General features: G+C 44.5%; 1 protein-coding gene across 1 annotated transcript in view; it reads right to left on the reverse strand.

The window, feature by feature from the left end:
• The window catches only part of Pcsk5 (proprotein convertase subtilisin/kexin type 5), a 427,807-nt gene that overhangs the window by 28,339 nt on the left and 376,790 nt on the right, over window positions 1–22,678 (reverse strand). Inside the window, exons 25-31 of the mRNA XM_036173949.1 lie at window positions 20,486–20,528; window positions 17,214–17,350; window positions 15,616–15,819; window positions 11,419–11,499; window positions 8,873–8,956; window positions 5,709–5,904; window positions 2,280–2,497 (exon numbers count right to left, since the gene is read on the reverse strand). Coding sequence (XP_036029842.1) covers window positions 2,280–2,497; window positions 5,709–5,904; window positions 8,873–8,956; window positions 11,419–11,499; window positions 15,616–15,819; window positions 17,214–17,350; window positions 20,486–20,528 — 963 coding nt within the window. The remainder of the gene's footprint in view (window positions 1–2,279; window positions 2,498–5,708; window positions 5,905–8,872; window positions 8,957–11,418; window positions 11,500–15,615; window positions 15,820–17,213; window positions 17,351–20,485; window positions 20,529–22,678) is intronic.

Here is a 22,678-nt window from a genome sequence, read left to right on the forward strand (position 1 = left end):
GAGGTCATGGACTTGAGAGTGAATAGGAGAGGACATGGAGGAGTCGGAGGGGGAAGAGGGAGGAGTAGAAATGTAAGTACACACTAATCAGAAAATAAAAGAAAATAGATCGGGAAAGTATTCACCAATTTTTAAAACTGTGTCAAGTGCTCCAAACTTGATTTCATATGGCAGGAAGCTTGTGAATTGTTAGATTTGTTGATGTTTCATTCTTTGATAGGCTAGATCTCAAACAGATGTTAAATCAGCATGAAGAATGCATTGCTAGTTATTTTGTGTTCTTTCTCTTCTTGGGGATGAGTTTGGGAAATCCTGTAGATCACACTAAGTGAATCATTTGAATAGGACTGGATCTCCTTTTCTTGGGAGCTTGTTATAAAGGTCTGTTAAAGCCATAGCATTATCCTTCAGTTCAAAGTTGCCCAACTTAGTCCCCCCAGACAGGGTTTCTCTGTGTAGCTTTGCGCCTTTCCTGGAACTTACTTGGTAGCCCAGGCTGGCCTCTAGCTCACAGAGATCTGTCTGTCTCTGCCTCCTGAGTGCTGGGATTAAAGGCGTTCACCACCATTGCCCGGCTTCAACTTAGTTTTTAAATTTATATTAAATGTATGTGTGTATGTGTATGTATGTGGAATGTGCCCACTATGGAGCAAGTGTGTAGGTCAGAGGACAATTTGCAGGAGTTGGTTCTCTCTTTCCTCCATGTGGAAGGCACCTACTGCTCCATCCACATTTCTCCCATATCTTTAGAACTTTTTCTCTAATCACTTCTGTGATTCTTGTTCTTATATTTGAGACAGATCAGTCTCTCCTACAGGACCCTGAACTCAGAGTGGGTTTGAGGGTCTCATCTGCAACTCAGTGCCCTGGGTAATGCTACATGTGAACTGGAGTTCTCTGGAAAAAAAAAAAAGCAGCAGCTGTGTAGAAAGATTCTCCAAGACTGGCTGTTTGATTAGGACTGTAGAATGTTGGAATGGTATAGATCCAGAATCAAATTATCTTGGTTCATTGCCCACCTCTGTGTTGAACCTGTGACTGTCAGGTAAATTCTTTTGGAATGTGCAAACTTAACAGACCATTAACAGACCATTACCTTCTACCAATCCCAAAGCTACAATTGTCATTGGGTGGTATGTGAAGCCCATAGCAGAGATTCCCTCACTGTGGTATGTATGTGAAGCCCATAGCAGAGATTCCCTCACTGATCTGTGACCCACCTAACTGGCTGTTACCACCAATGCTTTGGAAAGAGCCTTGATTCATGACTTCATTTTGCTCTGACTAGGAAAACATCATGAACCTGTTACATTGGAACATGGCTTGTAGGGTAACCTGAATCTGTGTTCCCAGGCCATGGTCATCCATATTTGTTCCCAGAATAAATGTCTCTTATGCCCTTTGAGGAGAGAGTTGAGTATATCTGTAGTAACACTTACTTGTCTTAGCTTACAGAATCCACAAGGGAAAGAGTATATATATCTCACCCACCACTTCCTCAACGATAGGCCAACAGATGGTGAATTTCACTGAAGGTGGAGATTGATTCTTTTTTTTTTTTTTTTTAAATGGTTTTTTGAGACAGGGTTTCTCTGTGTAGCTTTGCGCCTTTCCTGGATCTCACTCTGTAGACCAGGCTGGCCTTGAATTCATAGAGATCCGCCTGCCTCTGCCTCCCGAGTGCTGGGATTAAAGGCGTGCACCACCACCACCCAGCTGGATATTGATTTTTTTGGTTCTCAGATAGTGGCCCTGGCTAGTGGCTCCTCAGGGCCAGGATCTCCTTTGGATTGTGAGAATGTTTTGGGTTTGTTTGTTAGTTTTCTATCAAAGATGACTAGTCTACCAAGGGCCAATATTCCATCACTCTCCCTCACCCTATAAAACTTTTATGCAAAGGAATTTAAATCTTTTCCTCTTCTCCACCTCATAAAGCTTTTGCATATGAACAGCTGCCCATGCCTCCTCCACATTCCTCAATGATGGTCCAGAGAAGCCAACCACTTGTCTTACTTCTTTCATTTTTTCCCTGAAAATTCTTTTAAATTTAGCCAACTGTGAAAGACTTGGGCAGGACCCCAGCCAATGAGGGAAAGACACAATACTCCTACGTTAGGATAAAAACCTATCAGATTTCCTGCTTGGTGCGCTTGCTATACCAGCTTGGGTCACAGCACAACCTTTCTGTGGAAAGAAATTGCCTTAGCAGTTTCCTTTCATTTTGTTTACATGTTTCTTTGTTCAAGAGACTTCTTTTCCATCAGGATGCTTCCAGGTACCTTTGCAAGTTTTCTCATGAATACAGTCCTGGCACTTTTCTGGACAGTGCTTGCAGACTCCTTCCACAGCGACATGCTTTTCAGGGCAAGTTTCCCGGCAGACCCCACTGTCTAGGACAAAGTCTCCTTTACAAGAGTGACAGTTGGTAGCATTTCCTTTACATGTTCTGCAAGGGGAGCTACAGTGTCCACAAACACCATCTTTTGCATAGAAGCCCCTATGAAAAGAAGGGAGATTGCAATTAGACCAACTAGAGACAAATCTCAGCTGATGATACAGGGGTTCAGACTAAAAGGAAAGGTTGCTGCTCTTGTCAATCAAAACGAACCCACAAGACTCACTGAGGGAAGGTTCTGAAAAGAATGTCTAGAAAAATAAAATGAAAGGTGTGAGCATTTCCTTGGGAACTTGGTTTGTTTCAAGCAATTGAATTTGTCTAAAATTTTGTCATTTGTCTGATTTCCTATTTATCTCCAAATCATCACTGTCTTTTTTCTCTGTTAAAGCTTTAATTTACAATAGAAAATATTTTAACTCAGGAACACACACACATACACACACACACACACACACACACACACACACACACACACACACACACGGATATGTTAATAGAGATTTCAAACCAGGTCTGACTCTGGAAACAGCTTTTGGTAACTGTTATTTAAGGGATCTAGGACTATGTTTTTTATATATTATATTTTATTTGTGTGCAGAATAGAATAGTATATGTGTATGTGCTCCTGTGTACACACATGTGCATTCATAGAAGCCAATGATTGACGTTGGGGGCCTTCCTCTATCATTATTCATCTTATTTTTGAGACAGGATCTCTTTCTGAATCTGGGGTTCATCACTTTTGCTAGAATGGTAGACTGGAGGGCTCTGAAGACCCTCCCCCTGACTCTGTTCCCTCAGTACCAAGATTATAGGTGTTCATCATAGTACCTGGAATTTATGTGGGTGCTGGGGATCAAATTCAGGTCCTTTTGTTTGTACAGAAAGCACTTTATCATTATTATCATTATAATTAATTACTATTACTATTGACAGGGTCTCTCAATATGTAGCTCTGGCTGTGCTGGAACTCACTATGTAGACCAGGCTGGCTTTGAACTCCCAGAGATCCACCATGAAAGAGTTGCGAACAGACAACAGTGACTATGTGAGGAACATGAGAACTCTTTCCGTTTCAAGGTGGCACAGGCTAGAAGGGAATAGTGACTGTGGAAGTTCATCTCTAGCCCTCCCTTCTGTTTTATGATATGTTGTGCCACTCCCGGGAAACAATGGAATTCATGTGAGAGTTTATGGAATGGTATGTCTGAAATTCTTAGCACTATGGCTGGGCACCACAAGTAATAAAAATATATGGCTGTTTCTAAAGAATTTCTTATCCCCCTGGTGTGTGTATGGGGGTGATGTTGTACCACTTTGCTTTTGTTCCTGGATGAGTATGCCATTGGTTGGTATAAACTTGACCTACTAGACTAAGGATTCTCTAGGGTCCCACTCCATGCAGCTTATCCACTTTGTTGTGATATGCACTTGTCTGTAAACAGCTGTTTCTGTTATCAGATTGGTTGTTGTTGGTTTTACAGTGCTCATGTTCATATAACTTTATATAGAAGGCTAATGCTAGGTATCATCCTCAAAAAGCAATTCACCCCAAAAGGAAATCTTCCATCCCCAAAGGAAGCTCCTTGAGATTCAGGAGGTTTGAAAAGAGAATAATTAAATCCAGGAAGTAAGCAACTCAGAAGTCTCAGGAAGTCTCTGAAATTGACTAAATATACAAGGTCTCCCTCCCCTCAGTTATATAAACAGTAAGGCCTGCTGAGGAAATAAGACTGTCCAACCTGCTTAGCTGCCTATAAGTTATGCAGAGAGCTCCAGGCTTCCAGGTTTCATGAGTTATCACCCATCCTGGGGTGGATTTTTGGTAATACAGCTTCTTTGAGTTGTCCCTGTAAGTAACCTCTCATTCATACTCCTGTAAGTAACCTCAAAAAACTTATTATTCCCCAATTTGGATTTTTGTAGTGTCATATTTTGGTCTGTCATTGGTTCCCTACCTGGGGTGAATGGACAATTGTTTGAGTCTCCCCAGGAATAGTGCCCAATAAAGGATGGATGCAGTACAATAAGATATTTTGAGACCACATTCATATAACATATTACATTATACTGCTATAATAACTCTATTTTATTAATCTCTCATATGATTAATTTATAATTCAAACTTTATCATCATCCTTCTCCTCCCTCTCCTCCCTCACACGTAGGGTTTGGTACTAGGCAGTCTTTTTTTTTTGCCTAGGTTTCTCTGTGTAGCCTTGGCTGTCCTGGAACTTGCTCTGTAGAACAGGCTGGCCTTGAACTCAGAGAGATCCAGAATGTTGGGATTAAAGGTGTGTGCTACCACTGCCCTGGTACTATACAGTTTTTAGGCATCCTTTGGAATGCTCCAAAGATAAGGGCAGATGACAGCTCTTCATCTTTCTTGCTAGAGATGGGTTTAGAAAGTGATGCACCTGCATGATGGCATTGGAAGGAAATTTGAGGAAAAGAGGGAGGGAAAGAAAGGGGGCAGTCATTCCTTAAGCTGCTTGTCACTGAGTGGGGAGGTGATGCTTGTAGCTGAGGTAGACAATGCAAACTGAGGCTCTCCTGGGCTAGCCATGGAAGGCAGCCAAGGAAGGAACAAGAAGAAAATGGAAATAAGGGGCTCCTGGTGAGCCTGGTGCCATCAAAGTCACCAGTGTGAAGCTCCATGTAGGAAAATAGTCATTTTAGCCCAGTCATTTTGATCCAAATTTTGTTATGTCTTATTAAGTGGTCTTCCATTCTCTTCCCTCACAGGTGAATCCTGTTGGTAGGAAACTAAAGGGATTTTAAGTTAAAGGGCTGAGCAAACGATAGCAATCAATACATAAGTAGCTACCATTACTATTTATAATTAATAACTCATCTACTTGATAGTTTAGAAGAAGCTCATATCACAACTCTGTATTCATTATCCAGAAGAGAACTGAGAAAATTCAATTACTGATACAAGGTGGGAAAAGAATAGCCAGGCACCACACAAACATATTTTGGTCAATGAGGAACCTCATGTGTGACACTCCACATCACCTAGGCCCTGTGTGTAGGAGGCTACAGTATTCAGGTTTGTTTAAGAGCAATGTGCAACTCACCCACTGATGAGATTGCCTAATGATGCTTTTCTAAAAACATGTCCCTCATGGCTGTGACATGCAGGTCACATGACTACTGTCACAGAAACAAGAATACATGTGTTGACACTGGCCAAATATCATTTATGTGGGTGCTCTGACTGTATAGAGAGAGTTCTTTGAAGAGGAAAGAGCTGCTCTGAGGTAGAGAATGAGTAGGAGCAGGACGTAAGAGGGAGGAGGACACTTACTCTGGGCATCCGTGGTAGCACCTGCCCTCATGGAGGAGCAGAAGGTTGTCCGGCTGACTCAGGCACTTTTGGCAAAGGTCAGGTCCAGAGCAAGAGGCGCAGTCCTCAGCACAGTGTTCACAGCTGCTACTCCTAACTGAGGGCCAAGTGCCTTGGGGACAGGAAGGAACACAGGCTTGCATCCACAGGAATGTACCTGAAAATCAGGGCACAAGGACAGAGAACAGCTGTCATGGTCAGTCTGATATTTCACATATTATCCTGAGGGCTGACACCCATAGAGGATTTACATTTTTCTTCTCTCTCTCTCTCTCTCTCTCTCTCTCTCTCTCTCTCTCTCTTTTAGCTTTTTCAAAGTTCAGGTATTTGAACACTATTTCAGGCTTGCAAAATATTTATTTATTTTTATTTTATTAATTCTTTATATTTGTTCGATCTTTGGGAAGGAAATTGGCCACAGGGGACTTTGACCTGCTGCTTTTACACAGTCTGACATTAGACACTGGTCACCATAGGGCTTCCTTTTGTCTTGATCAGCCTGTCATCTTGGCAGTCACATGGGAGACACTCCATGGGGGTCCCCTTTCCTGCTCCCCCCCAATCAGTGATAGATGAGCCTGACATGGCAGCGAACTTTCCAGACATCTTCCACTTCAATACATGCTCCATTCTATGTGTGCTTAATCGGAAAGGATGGTATTGACATTCTAAAAACCAAATGTGGGCTGGTGAGATGGTTCAGCAGGTAAAGGTGCTTGTTGCCAAACCTTAGTAACTGAATGAAAGTTCTGGGAACCATATGGTGGAAGGAGAGAGCCAAATCCTACAAGTTGTCCTCTGACCCCCACATGTATGCTGTGGCATATTCACACTCACACTCATAAATAAATGGATGCAATAAATTTTAAAAAATTAAGGGAGAGCTCAGTAAAATGTTTAACATGCCAAAGGTAAGACTATGAGTCTGAGCTCCAGAACCCACATAAAAAACTGGGCACAGTGGCGAGTGCTTGTAATCCCAGGACCAGGGACACAGAGAAAGGAAGATCCTGTGCTCACTGGCCAGCCAACCAGCTTAGCTGAATTGGTGAGCTCCAGGCCAATGAGAGACCTATTTGAAACAAAACTCCAACTTGGAAGGCCAACTTGAGGAACAACACTCAAATTTGACCTCCAGCTTCCACATGCATGTCTACACATGTGTGGATATCACTCTGTATAAATAAAATGCTGAATGGCCAGTAGCCAGGCAGGAAGTATAGGGTAGGTGGGACAAGGAAGAGGAGAAGGCTGGGAACAGGAAGGCTGAGGTGAGAGACACTGACAGCTGCTGCCAGGAGAAGCAACATGTAAAGACAACAGTAAGCCACAAGCCATGTGGCAAAGTATAGACTAACAAAAATGGGTTAATTTAAGAGTAAGAGCTAGACAATGGTAGGCCTGAGCTAATGGCCAAACAGTTTAAATAATGTAAGTGTCTGTATGATAATTTTAAACGTGGGTTGTGGGACCACGGGGGCTTGGTGGAACCTGGAGAGAAGCTCTCCAACTACGCACATGTGCACATGTACTGGTGTACACCACACCACACACACACACACACACACACACACACACACACACACACACACATCATACAAAAATGAAAAAAAAAAGATATAAAAAAGTAGGGCCAGATGTGTGACTTTAATCCCAGCACTTGGGATGCAGAGACCTGCAGATATCTATAAATTTGAGGCCAGCCTTTGCTACATAGTAAGATCCAAGCTAACCTGAGCTACACAGTAAGATGTTTCAATAAACAAATATGTGAAGAATGTAAAAAATAATAATAAAATCTAAAACCATCTTAACTAAAATTCTATAACATCTGTTTCAGTGTCTGGGTGTAGCTGCTTACATGCTTCTAGCCTTGACGCAGCATCTACCGTCTTAAATGCATCCTGTCAGCTCTCCACAACCGACCCTTACTCAGGGCTTTAGCCACAGTCCCAGGGGCTTGGGGTCAGGCCTGAATACTAAGTCAAAACTGTAGAAGGGAAGGTTTCAAAGTTGTAAAAACCTTTATTACCATGTATTGTTGTCCATTTTATTATTAACTGCTAATATTCTATTGTGTGTGACTCACATAATTCAAGTTTATCATAGGAAGTATGTTTAGGAACAACAGTCACACAAGATTTGCTTCTACTGTGGTTTCACATATTCATGGATGTTGCTGGGATCCATTGCCAGAGAATAAAGGATTGCTGGTATTAATAACGTTGCACATTCACACATGACTCTTCTAATGATATTTTTTATTTTATTTTTATTTTATTTTTATTTTTGAGACAGGGTTTCTCTGTGTAGCTTTTGGTACCTGTCCTGGAACTCACTTTGTCTACCAGGCTGGCCTTGAACTCACAGAGATTCACCTGCCTCTGCCTCCCGAGTGCTGGGATGAAAGGCATTGCTCCACTGCCAACTGGCTAATGATAATTTAAAAATATGTACTTTTTATTTTGTTTTTAATTATATCTGCATGTATGTCTGTGTGTACATGTACTAGTGCAGGTATCCATGAAGGCCACAGGTATCGGATCCTCAGGAACCAGAGTTACAGGTGGTTGTGGATGCTGAGCAGAATGAATTCTTATCCACTGCATTGGGCCCTCTCTCCAGCCCCTAACGATATTTTTGTGTGGGAGCATAACCCTACATAGATAATCTATCGTGAGGAAGATATCTATGCCCAGTATTTCCACAAACAAAGTAAGACTTAGGAAACAGCCTATTCTGTTACTACCCTGCCTCCTCCTCCTAGTTCTAAATGCAGAACCAATGATGAAGAGGACGACAGTGTGTTCATCCTCACACTTCTTGACCTCAACTTTTCTTGTCTATAACTGTGAAGTACCCACCAATTCCAGCAAATTCTGTGGCCAAGTCAACCCAAGGCTTCACCATGCTTTTAGAGTAAGAAGCATTTCTTTGTCCCAGGAGGCCTATTTTGATTATTAGCCACTGTTTTGCTGTGTGTGTCCCCAGGAGCCTCTGTGATAGGAGGCTGTGATGAGATTAGATTAATACTGTGTATTTGAACACAAACCACCACCAATGTGCAGGCATGACAATGGTGCGTGCGTGCGTTCAGGTTCCATCGCCTCCCCCTCCACACTGACCTGTTGGACATGAAGTGCAGAGAGTTGCAGATCCATTGCAGGTCTTGCAAGAAGAATGACAAGTTTGATATTGCTTCGTTGCATCTGTATGGGCAAGAGACAAGTCAGACTTGGCCTTGTATAATGTCACAGTATTTGAGAAGGCCTCACCGTGACTCAGCTCCTCTTCTCAATTTTACACTAGTTAACTGCTGGCTACTACCCACTGCTATGATGTAGAATTTATTCATTCCTTTTTCTTACTCTTTCCTTGGAAACTGATTATCAAGATTTCTCTTACAACCATTCAGTGTCAGAAAATGTGTATTTTACAGGACAGTCCTAACACTGAGCTAACAAATCACGCTGCTTTCACCTGTTCGAACCATGTAGGTGAGCGTCTGCGTGTCTGTGTGTTCATATGTTCCTGTATTTGTGCTCTCCCTCTGAGAGCATCTGAAGGCAAGCATTTCCAGGAAGCCACCTCAGAAAACTCCTGGGACAGTTTTTCACACACACAGGGCAGCCTCATCTGCCCCACTCAGTACGCATGGAGACCTTTGCAGCATGCCGCCCCCAGGAGAGTCTAGCTCCTGTGATCCTGGTGGACCTGACCCCTTTCCCTCTGCCTTCTTCCTTTCTTTCTTGACCCTCCTCTCCAAGGATTCTGGAAGATGGCTATTTACTCCCACCTGCCATCAGGTCCCAGCTGTGCAGCTTATGGGTAGGGTAACCATGAATACAGTAATTGAAGACTCAAAGTCCTACCCTCCACATCTCTAAAATGACAGAAAATGGTTCCTCCCTTGTAGAACTGTAAAGCTCAGTGAGAGAGGGTGTGTCCTGCTTAATGCCGACAGTGTGTGGAGTACTTAACACAGTGCTTGGTGAGACAGTGTGATGTCACAGTGCTCAGTGAGAGTGTAAAAAGATAACACAGTGCTCAGATAAGACAGTGCATGTGAAGTACTTAGCACGGGGGGGGGGGGGCTGGTTTCTATGGTGTCACTTAGGATTAATTATAAAGCCATGGAACATTGTTGGGGACGAGACTAAGGTGGAGTACAGATAGGTAGTGAGATATGATTGATGTGCACACAAGTGTGCAATATGCACGTTATGTACACAGCAGCATGCACCCACACACATGATGCATGGATGTCTGATGGTTGCCCAAGCTGCCACACTGATTGGAAACTCTTCTGCCCCTGTGGCTTTCCACCTGGAGACAGCACTTGACCGTAAGAAGCGGCAGAAGGAAGGGAGCAGCATGCTGGGCCGCTCAGAGTGACATTCATCCATGGGTCCTGGAAAACTATGCTGTCTGGCCACAAGCTGATTTTGTGGACTTTCTCATTTTTTATTAAAATGTCTTATTCACAAAGATCTGAGTTTAGTTTTTTAATATATTTGTGAAATGCAATGGATAACCACACTAGTATATTTGTAATTGTATATATTTAACGTTCTGGCCGTTTTGCGGTTTCACTGCATAAACTTGATATTAAAATTAGGCAATGTCCCCTTATGTCCAGCAGAGGGAGCTCTGACCAAGCAGTTCACAGTAATTAAGCAGCAGCTGCATCCAGTACATTAGCCACAGTCACAGTGAGTAAATCTTGACCTCGTTCGTGGTTCCCATTTTTACCCTACTCCAGAAATTCTAACCTTGCTAATATTGATGAAAAAGAGGCAGGGAAAGGAAATGAAAAGATCTCTTCAATCAAGAAAGGGGTACCCACTAGTCACAGGCAATTTATTCTCATATTAAATAATTAATAGTCATCTGGTTCTGTATCTGCACATTGACACTAATCACACTGCTTACCACTTTGCATTGTGGGTTTTGTTTTTATTTGTGTGTTATGGCTTTTATTTAAAGAACAAAAACAAAACAAAACAACCCAGGATCCTGTTATGTAGCCCAGGCTGGCCTTGAACTTATGCGCCTCCCACCCCAGCCTCCTAAGTACGTGGGTTACAGACATGCTCCATAATGCTTGGCTTGCCTTTCTTTTTTAAGACTCATCTTTTGGAGAGAGGGCTTTGCTGATAAGTTAAGAACTCCCCGTTCCTTTTGACAGCTCTATAGTATTTTAACTCTCTGGAGGCATCACCCCATCTCTTTTATCATAGCCATTTAGCTTTCCAGTCTTTGCTGTTTTCAAACGACACTGCAGTGACCAGGAAGGCATATGTTGCTTCTTTAGCCTACTAAAGAGTTGCAGGGTTAGAGCCTGGAGCTGGAGCCCAGGGGCCCCTGGTTGCTAGGCAGCACCCTGTTGCTGAGGTCCCTGTCCAGCCATCTGGCTCTTTCGATGGTCTTTCCCAGGCATAGCCCTCAGTGCATCAAGAATGGCTTTAGATGTAACAGGAACCTCTGCCAGTGGGTCACACAGATTCCCCCCGTGTCCACTGATTTCTTATGGCCCTCCTGTCTCCTCTGTCATGACGTCCGTATCCCCCATTGTCCTGGCCTTCTGGCTGCTGGCTGCTGAGGGGCTTGCTTTCTGCAGAGTGGAGATGGCTGTGGGGCGGTGACCGACTCCTCCCTAGTTCCCTGTTACCTCTTTTGGTTTGAATTTTCCACCTTCGTTGCTCCTGCAGCGGGCTCTTCACCAAAGATGGGCTTTCAGGGGGCACAGCTTCTTTTTATCAAAAAAATAAAGTGTTTGTTTTAATGACAGAAGGACCTGGAAGAAGATAAGCTTCACCAATGCTCCCACCTCCCAGAAATACCTGCTGTGTATTCGTTGGCACACCAATCTACCCAGAGATGTGGTGGAAGGTGGAAGGAGTTGTGAAATGGAATCATTCACACCTTCTGCATGTAGGACGCTGAGCCTGCATGTGCCGTTCAATGCTATAAATATTATAGATGTTTCCTCTTGTCATAGCCTTTGGAGGCATCTTTTAAAAAATGTTTTGCATATGTATTTGTATGACTATTTCATTTTTGGGGGTTACATTTGTAGATTGCTTGGCCCCACATATCTGTTGTGGTTCTTATTATAATGAAGCTGCATGTATATCTTTGAGGGAATGCATTTGTTGCCGGTCAAGACTCTGGCTGTGAGGCTTCTTGGCTGGTCTGTTAATGCCTGCTTTCTGGGACTCTTTTTTCTAGACCAATACTAGTCTTCAGAGCCCTTCCCCTCACCAATTATTTCCTTTTGTGATCCAGAGAACACTGCTGTATAAGTGAACTGGTGGTTTGATCCAGTCAAAGGGTCAGGAAACAGGACTCTAAATGTTCTGTGGGGCGTAAACAGTTCCTCAGGCCCAAGATGACATATGTGGTGGTCTCATGTTCTCATTTTACAGACGAGGGAGCTAGGGCTCAGAGAGTAAGAGCACACTCAGGGTTACACTGCAGTGAACAGCTGGGCCAGGATTTGAATGCAGGCCTTGCTGTTTCTGGAGTCACTGCTCTTACTGTGGTTATTTTTACTGTTCCCTGTTTGCAGTGCTGGGATCCAACCCAGGGCCTCACACACAGGAGGCAACTGTTCTACCGTTAAGCCACATTGGAAGTTTCCAGGTCTGCCTATCATGAAAGCCCACTTGTACTGAAGAGGTTCTTGAGCAATTAGTTTCGTTTTTAATGTCATCCGAGAGAGGTCAAAGTGGTGCTCTGCTGGTGAGACAATGCTGAGTTGTCGTTTTGCCAATTTCTGTGGTGTAAACATTTCTGCCATGGCTAAATTTGGGCTGTCAATGGCTTGGCAACGCAAGCCAGTACAACTGGTCCCTTTGTTGCACTGTGCCAAAGGTTTGGTTATTCCACAGGGGCATGTGCTCTTTATACTCAGCTTTCCTCTTGGTTAAGTAACTAAAAATGCCACCATCCTTCCCATATGAGGCAACTGTACACGTAGATGGCTAAATCCCTTCTAGGAATCAGGTATCCGTGGGATCTTCAAAGTCATCTGCAGTTGCTATTACACAACATTTATCTCTCCACAAAGAGGTTGACTTTCCTCCCACAAATTCATGGACTCCAGTATTTCCCAGAGCTTGGGAATTAAGATCAAAAGAGCAGCTAGCAGTGAGCTGTTAGGATGTGGTCAAAGATAAAACGTTTGTTCACCAAGCTGTGCTTTGTAGATTAGTCCTTCGTTGCTATCTGTAATTAGAGGCGGCTATGATCTGGTTCTAATCAATGAGGGAAATGGGTGGGCTGGGGGGCTCTCAGCCATGTTTGCAGAAACTTCCTGAGACTACCAGAGGGAAAAATGCTTCAGAAGAGCAAAAAGCTTTAAGCAGACATGGAGACTGCTTCCATTCCTAGGGCTGGGAAAGCTATGTCTCTGGAAGTTGATGTTCTGCTGCTCCTGGACATTTGAACAGTGCCACATGCAGGTCACCTACTCAGGAAGTATTCCTGTCATTTAGGAACACTGGCCTAAGTAATCTTCATAGTGTTAGTGAGTGGGACCAAGGGCCTTCCTGTGACTTTTCTTGGTGGCTAGAATGCATAATGGAGCTGCCTTCCTTGAGACTCAAGGGTCTTGGCTGTAGGATTTGTCTGGCAGGCATTGGTGTGTGGTGATCTCTCCACCCCCAGACTCTGGGGAGAGGGGAACTCACTCCCGGTAGGTGACAAAGAATGATGGCTCTCTCTTCGCTGCTGTCACTGTGGTCCTGATTAGCCACAGTGCTCAGAAATGAGTTGAGTGAACCCAGTGTCATTCAGTCTCAAGGTGACTTCCCCAAGTACACATAGACCCAGGCTCACTATCTGGGCATGACCTTTGGATCTGAACATGATTGCATTACATCTGTTGGAAGAAGCGTGGGAGAAGGAGAGGGCTAAAGTTCAGGCCATCCTAGTATTCTACCTGCATCTGAATCTGTTTTTTTAAAAAGCCCAAACAGGACTGACGACCTGGCTGCCACCACCTAAGCAGCTACGATCTCTTGTAAACACCCTGTGATTTGTTCAAGGCTTCCTCGAGATTGACCTAGGATGACTGAAATCTGGTCCTCATCATCTGAGAGGTGTGGCTAATTAGTGCTTGCTCTCTGGAACTCTCCCCTATCCTATAACACTCCTGACCTTGTTTTTAGGGGAAGAAGGCAGAAAAGAAGTAAGCATTGGCGTCAACCTTCCCCACACTTAAGGGGATGCGTTTCCTATTTACGAGGCCTCGTGGTGCTCTCAGCTGTGCAGGGAAGATGCACTGGGGCTTTACCTTGCTTGGTGAGCAAATATTCCCCCTCTTTGTAATGCTTTGCCTGTCTTATTTCATAGATCACAGAAATGGAAAGTGTAGACATGTCATTGGCTTTATTGCCTTTGTCCAGCCACGGGAAACATTCTCATCTGCTCCCAAACTCCCTTATTAGTGTGAGGCCCCCCCCAATGAAATAAAACCTTTTTTTTTTCTTTTCAAAAACATTGTATCATGATCACAGGGAGCTGGGGGGAGAATGGAAGGTTGGGTGTGGTGCCCCGACAACGGGGGGGGGGGGGCAATCCAAGTCTGATTTTTTGCTTGCAAAATGCGTAGTCCAGTTGAAGAGACATGGAATCATTTGGGGGAATCGAATCGGCTCTGACTCTTGGCTCCCTGCATCTTTTCATCATCTGGACGCCAGATAAAATACAGATGTTCAGGGCAAGAAGCACAGCACCAGACTGTTTCCTTCTTGGCTTGTACTACCTCTTAAAGCCCGAATGCCAGACCAACTCGTTTTCAGCATTTTGGTTCAGCTATAATTCACAGAAGATATCCCAGTCTGGATCGAGTAACTTTCTTAGCCCTGTGTCGGAAACAGCCTGGGGTGCTCCGGCCTTTGGTTGTTGTCTTAGGAAAATCAGTTGTGCGCAGAAGTGTCACAGTGGACAGCAGCTATGACACCCTTCCTCTGAGACCAGTAGGGGACCTTCCTCCTTGTCTCTGTGCGGTTTCCTACAGCAGCCACTGTGTCTGTACTGAGGGGACCCTTGCCCTGAAATTGGAAAGCACCTTTATTTTTCATAGTGTGGCTGAATGTGAGTCAGACCTCTGCCCTCATACAAAGGACTTGGGTTTCAACCTTCTCAGACATGGCAAGGTCATAGGGAGACTGCAATGACCTTGAAGAAAGCCCATAGCGGGCTGCAAAGGTGGAGAGGCCAAGTCTAAAGAGACGGGGGAATAGCTGCATCCCATGCCAGTCCCGGCTCCCACATTTCTTCTTCCTCCCTCACACCTCCTTGAAGACCAAGCTTGGCTGCAGAGTGCAGCACCCCTCCCCATTCGCTCGCCCACGCTGGGGATCAAATCCAGGGCCCCATGCACACTAGGCAAGTACCCTACCACTTAGTTGTGTGCCCCACCCCAGCCAGGGAGGGTAGCTTTCCAAAGGCCAGGACCAGCTCTCCAGCAAGCTTGAGTGCTTAGCATCAGTTCCAAGGTATCAGGGTCACCGAAAAGGCCGCCCGGGGGTTGAAGGTCTCCTTTATTGTAGAGATACGAGCGCATGACAGAAGCTGTTCTGAAGCCTTTGAGAAGACGGGAGTTAAGCCACACCCCAGGTCATTCTTCCGTAGTCCTGGGTCTCTTTTGCCTCTAGATCTTGCCCTCTATCTTGCCCTCTGCTTTGCCCTTGCTGGCCACATGCCTACTTCAGCTTTCTATCTTTGAGTTCCACAAGCTCCCTGAGACTTGGGAGTCTTGGAGCAAATGTGATTCTCCCTCAGAATACATTTCTCAGAAACAGTGCTGAAGAGGAGACAGGCAGAAGAGGTACGGGGCCTCCCTCTGCCAGGTACGTACCATTCCAGAACTTGCCTTCCCCTCCTTGGGGCAAGGTGGGCCAGATACACGCCCCGCGCCACAGCTGCAAACCTTCTTGACAGCGGCTGCATTGGTGGTAGCTGGAGCCAGTGCAAGTCTCACAGGTTCGGTGGCAAGGCTCACACTCTCCCAATTCTTGGTCTCCATAGAAGCCAGGGCCGCAGTCCTGCACACAGCTGCCACCTGTGGAGGATCAGGGGAAAAGCATGAAGGAAGGACTCTGGCCAGCTGGACTTCTGGAGTTATGCAAGGGCAGATATCGAAGGACTTTCAGGACATTTTTTTTTTTTTTTTGCATGTATGCAAACCAAGATGGCTTTAGGTTATTTTAATCAAAGACTATGTTCTAATAAGTGCAATGTTTTTTTTTTTTTTTGAGCTGAGGATCAAACCCAGGGCCTTGCACTTGCTAGGTGAGCGCTCTACCACTGAGCTAAATGCCCAACTGTTTTTTTTTTTTCTTTTTAACTTACATATGAGCTTGCCATCAGTTAAGGGCAAGGAGCTCTGAATAAAGATTTAATACCTCAAAGCATTAGTAAACTACACATAAAATGAGCCTATAAAGAGAACTATTGAGGCACATGCTTAAAGTCCTGTCACTCAGGAGGCAGAGGTGGGAGGGTTTCTGGGAGTCTGAGGATTGCACAGACAGAACCTGTCTCAGAAAGAGAGAGGAGGGGAACTATTGAGGGGCTGGAGATGGCTCGGCAGCAAAGTGGTTGCCTTGCAAGCGTGATGACTCGAGTTTGGATCCCTAAAACTGACATTTACCTTGGGCACCATGGGTATGGTGGGGCCCCTTGAAATCCTAATGATGGAGAGATGGGAAGCAGAGACAGGCAGATCCTTGGAAGTTCATTGGCCTACACGGCAAAGCTCCAGGCTAATGAAAGTGCCTGTCTCAAACAAAGATGGAGGCAACCTGAGGTTGTCCTCTGACCTCCACAAACAGGCCACACACGTGATCATGTACAAGTGTATACACACACACAGAGGGGTGGGGACAGAGAGGGAGAAAACAAGAACCACTGACTTCCTATTGTCTGCAGTATTCTCCATTTTCAGTATTCAAGATCACCGGGCTGTCCAGTTTCCAGTTGGAAGACTCACAGTAAAATTCTGTCCCAACTATCTATTTCCAATAAAGTCAATGAGTTGACCAAAACCCAAGACAAAGGATCTCGTTCAATTATATAGTGTACATGAATTTGTAACATGACTTCTCTTTTTAAAAACATGAGGTGAGACTCTGAACAGAATAGCCCAGGTGACCTCAGTTCTCAAACATTTATCTTCAGCTCTCCCCATATCAGTACCCACTTTTCCTACTCAACATCAACTTGGAGACACTTGAGATGAATTAGTGAAATGTGAACTACGCTTCAATACTAAATGCAGAAGGAAGCAGTTCAGGCTGATGTCTATTTTCAAACCACATTAAAATTCCTCTGTGGACCATAGGCGCCAGCACACAAAGACCCTGAAATCCACCCCAGGAGTACTCCTATTGCCACGATGGCCTGCTGGGACCCCACAGCCTTTGCTTCCCTGGGGGTCAGCACTGTCCAGCTTACCCGAGAGGAAGGAGCCCTCCTCACACCAATAGCATTCATGCTGGTCACAGCTGCCACAGTTAGTGCCACAGGCTCTGCATTCCCATTCTGTACTGAAGGTCTTCTCAGGACAGACTTTATAACAATGCCACTCAAACCTAGGGAAGATGATGCCATGTTTCCGTGAGATGGGCGAGTGTGTTGGGATCACCACTATTTGATCTTATACTCGTTTATCTGTCACGTGGTGAACAGGTGATTGGTTGTCAAGGTGCAGAAACCTGCACTTGGTCTGGCCTGCCCAACCAAACCAAGTCATTAACTACTTCCTCTAGATCTCTTTATCAGGGGAGCCGGAGGAGGCTGGGGAGGAGAGGGTCACTGAGACTGACTTATTTAGTGCTGGTTTATCAGTTCCTTCAAATCTGTGCACAAATCCCACAGGGAAGCCATTGCTTACTGTTACTGTCTACATATAGGAAACAATGTTCAAGCCTCGTGTCCAACATCTCCTTAATGGTAGGACCAAGAAAAGTTTGTTGGGACAGATAGTTTATGCAGTTCTCTTAGAAAGTCAGAGATGGGGGCTGGAGAGATGGTTCAGTAGTTAAGAGCACTTTACTGGTCTTCCAGAGGTCCTGAGTTCAATTCCCAGCAACCACATGGCGGCTCACAATCATCTATCATAGGATCTGTCTGCCTCTTATTCTGTGAGTGAAGACAGAGCATATATATACATGAAAAAATAAATCTCCAAAACAAGGAATATGTAGTTTTAAAAAAAAGTCAGAGATGGCTCATTTTTGAGTTCAAGCAGCTTACCAGATTGTCTTTGGCCAGACAGGGAAGTGTCTTGACATGAGCACATACAAACTCATACATGTGCACATCCACATATAGATTCTTGCACAGATGATTCGCTATGCTCCCCATACAGCAAAATATTGTAACTCACTTGGAGGGACAGTGGAGTGAGGTTGACTCTTGCCCTTTGGTGAATTTCAAAGTCTCAGGAAGATGTCAGGGGAAATGTTTGCATTCCTCCTTAACAGCTTACATTGTACAGCACTTCAACTATTCAATGGTGCTGAATAGTCTGAAATATTGTAAATGTATTTCTTGAAGCAGTCATCTTCTGTGGGGTCTTAGTGCTATAGGGAGTGTGTTTACAAAACACACATTGGTGATCTAGTGAGTGTCATGTGTCATGGGGCTCATGGGGGTGGGGGAGGAAGCAAGTACAGGGAAAGCATTTGCAAAGGTTCAAATTGAAGACCTGGTTAGCCAAGACAGAGTTGGACTGGAGGGACCCGTGGGGGTGTGTGTCAGAGGAAAAAGGATACAATTTCTCATTGGTTCCTGTGTGGTCACTGTGTAGTCACTCTGTGTGTGTGTGTGTGTGTGTGTGTGTGTGTGTGTGTGTGTGAGAGAGAGAGAGAGAGAGAGAGAGAGAGAGAGAGAGAGAGAGAGAGAGAGAGAGAAACAGAGAGAGAATGGAATTAAGCTCTTTTTCTTCAGTTCTTCGTAGCATTGTGTGTCCCCCCATGTGACCTCACTAAGAAACTCCTCTTATCTGCCGTTCATCTTTGTTGCTACTCTTGGCTCCAGCTATTACAGATGACATGCTGTCAGTTATCTCCTACTCATGAAGTATCAACCAGTTCTGTCTCCTAATCATCAACCTGGGCACCTCTGTTGTTGTTCTTTTCAATGTGTTCTTTTACCATGCTGAGGGTCAACCTCAGGGCCTTGCAACCTTAGCTGTCCTTCTCTCTGACATGGAAAAACTACAGAATGAGTTAGGACTGATATGACGACATAGTCACCATAGTGACCAGCCATTCTAGAGAAGCTAGATTACAAGCAGACTAAATGCATGGACTGGGAGGGGGCTCAGCAGTTAGGAACACTGGATGCCCTTACAGATGACCTGCACCCACATGCCAGCACACAGACATTTATTTTGCCAGTTCCAAGGGATCCTATGCCTACTTCTTCATGTGATGCACACATATACAAGTGAGTGCAAGCAAAACACTCACACACATAATATAAAATAATCCCTCCAAACCCCTAAAAATCCTCACAAATTGAGAACGTTTCAAGAACTGACATGATGGTGCAAAATTTTGCTTCATGCACAAAATTATTTTTTAAAATATCATATAAAACGATGCCCTGATTATGCACCTCTGGCATATTTGAAGATGGATTCTAGTTTGAGACATGGCCCCCAACCCCAAGATATCTTATTTATATGTAACCATTCCAATAGCTGATAAAAAACTGTGAACCTGAAATATTTCTAGCCAAGCATTTTGGCTGAGGGGTCTACTGGTAACTTAGGTTGGCCTGTTCTTTTGATAGGCTTTAGCTTGCCTCCTATTTTGCTCACTGCTTTCACTGTCTTCCCATCTACCAGCCTGTTCTGAGATCCTAGAATCTGCCAGGGGGAGAGAATATGGCTACAGAAGGTGGTGACCTGCCAAAGCAGAGCTATGGGTCTGCCACTAGCTTATGGTGCAGAGAGAGAGGGGCACCAGAGCCTCCCTTTATCTTCTTTTCCTCTCTCCGGGATACAATAGAGACCCCAAGTTTCTTAAAGCTTGGTGAAAGATGAAGAAAAGTGGAGGCGGGAGCTGTGGGTGGTCAAGCAGGACCCGAGCAGCCTGTGTGTTATTCTAGTTTGCCCTTCCCTTTCATTTTTCTCTTTGTCTTGGTTTTCTTCTAGCACAGACAGTGATGCAAGCTGGAGAGGAGAGCACTAGGACAGGAGATGATGAGACATGAAGAGTTGGCTTTTATAGATTAGTAAGGGAGAATGTTAGTCTGATGCTTATCTGCATTGCACTTTAGCTAGTGGTCCGCATCTCTCATCACCTAGGGGGCAATTAAGAGGTAAGTGTCTCACCTGGCTTCCCTTGGAATGTTTGACTCCAGTTAGGGACAAAGTCCCCATGCAGACATTGAGAAGCAGCTTTCTTGAAGGCAAATATATTCTCAAAGCTTATCCATAAAAAGCAAGATCTGAAGGTTGGTGACCCATGGCAAGATTCCTAGACACCAGTGTCAAGATGGATGGTTTCCAGGATCAAGAAAGGGAAGGCTTCCTTTCAAGGCAAGAAAACATCTGGACTCTTACCTTTAAATCTACAACTCAGTCATTAATAGCCCACAGGACAGTTGCTTCAGGCTGAAGAGCCTCTGTCCTTTAATCACTGGAGTTAGTATTAAGTCAGTAATGCTTAAGCTGCAAAAAAGTTAGTGTCAGGAACAAAGAGGGCCAGACTTACATGTAATATCCTGCAGCACATGAGGTACAGGCTCCCGGATCATCTGGGAAAAAATCACAATGATGAAAAATTATCATCGCCAGAAGTTTTGTATTTGGAAAAACGGACTTTGGAAAAGCTGTGGTTGGAGGCAGTTAATCTTCCAGGGTATTTTTATGAAGTGTACTGACTCAATGTGGCCCTCTTGGCTCAGAACAGGATCCCGAGCTGCAGCTTTCAACAAGAGTTACCAACTTTGGGCTATGTCCAGCACTGCCTAGAAAATGCCGCTCTTGGATCTGATTGCCAAGGGGATTCTGTTGCCTTTGCTGTCCTCAAGTTCTTTCAGGTTCTTCCTGCTATCTGAGATACAGCCCCATCTTGCTCCTTCCATTTGCATGGCAGACGAAGAACAATTTCTCCCCAGACGAGTCCTTTGGCACACGGAGATTTCTAACGCAACTTTCAACTTCGGATAAACTAAACAACTGCACCTTGGAACTCAGTGAAAAACCATCCTTTCGAAACTGTCTGAGGCAGGCTCTCTGCTTATCTGGAAACTTGAAGTTTGCAGGATAGAGACAGCCCCACCCAAGACTTTAATTTCAGGCATGTCTTGACCCTGCCAAGTGAGGGATGTCACTGGAACCATGCTTTACACATGGTACTAAGACATAGTAGCAGACACTAAGGTAAGACTTCTCGAAGAGGTTCTGCTACCTCAGAGATAAGCAGGTATCCTCAGAACTTTCTGGAAACTGCTTAATGATGAATAGAGTAAAGAGCACTGGCCCGGGAATTGGGATACCCTTTTATAGTTTGAAGGTTTCAGGTTTTTTTTTTTTTTTTTTCAAGACAAGGTCCCACTGTCTGGCTGTCCTGAGACTCAATATATTGACCAGGCTGATCTCAAACTCACAGAGATCTGCTTGCTTCTGCCTCCTGAGTGCTGGATTTAAAGGCATGTACCACCACCACCAGATTTAGTTTGATGGTTTTAATACAGCTTTAAATGTCTTGTGAACTTGCATATAAATCATTGTATTTTCTAGGTCTTGGTTTTTGCAGGTACAAAATGCACTGGTTAACAAGGTGATTGATATGACTCTGAAAGTTGAAGATTCCAAAATGGAATCTAGCAGAAGTTTGGAAACTCTGGCCCAATCAAGAACCAGACCCACTTTGTCCACTCATGTCATATTGAAACACTTACACTGTGGTACCAACAGTGCATCGTTGCAACAGAGACCCAAGTCTGGGCTCTTTGCCATTTAACAGGAAAACTGTGAACTCTGGCTATAAGCATTATCAGCCCGAGACTCCACTTTACTCAGTTTTTCTTTTTAGGGTTAGAACAATACATGTTTAGGAACCATCTATTAAGTTTCGTATCGTAGAAGTTTAGTTGGAAAGGTTGAACAAGAGTCAAAGTAGCCAGGCATGGCGGCGCACGCCTTTAATCCCAGCACGTGGAGGCAGAGACAGACAGATCTCTGTGAGGTCTAGGCTAGCCTGGTCTACATAGAGTGTTCCAGGCCAGCCAGAGCTGCCTAGTGAGACCCTGTCTCAACAACAACAACAACAAGGAGCCAAAATAATCGAGGAGGAAAGGCTGCGGGAGGCTGTGATGATGTGTTCTGGCAATGAGTGGTCTGACTCAGTGAAGTTTGTAATAAGGTAAACTAAAATAGGGTGATGAAATGAGCCTAAAACCAGGCTAATGAAGTGGACCCAGGAATCTGAAGTTAAATGCTGGTGAGACTCCCTGGCCTTCTTGGAAACCCTATGGGGATGCTTTCCACTTTCATGCTCTATAGAATGAGGAGCTGAATATATTTTCAGAGGTGGAGAGTCCTCAGTGAACACCAAGGCTAGTTCAGTTCCCATTAGGAGACTATTTCTGCATTCACATTCTTTTCAGTGCATCCTCCCGATACCTTGTTCTGCTCAGCTTGCCTCTGGGCAGCTCGAATTTTTCTGCCTGTCCCAATGAACATACTTGACTCTGACAGTTTTGCTAATTTAGCAAGGTCTGGGGGAATTCTAATCCTGTTTGCTAATGTTTTGGTCATCTCTCCCATCTAGGGACTTAATGAGCTTGCTATCTGTTCTTTAAGCAGGTCACTCATGAAAATGTTAAATAGAACCAAGCCTCAGAAATGTGCATACCAATGTATTTGAGTGCAGGGACTTTTCCAGCCTGGTTGCACAGAG

Source organism: Onychomys torridus, chromosome 1 (assembly GCF_903995425.1).
Source record: "Onychomys torridus chromosome 1, mOncTor1.1, whole genome shotgun sequence".
Lineage (NCBI taxonomy): Eukaryota > Metazoa > Chordata > Mammalia > Rodentia > Cricetidae > Onychomys > Onychomys torridus.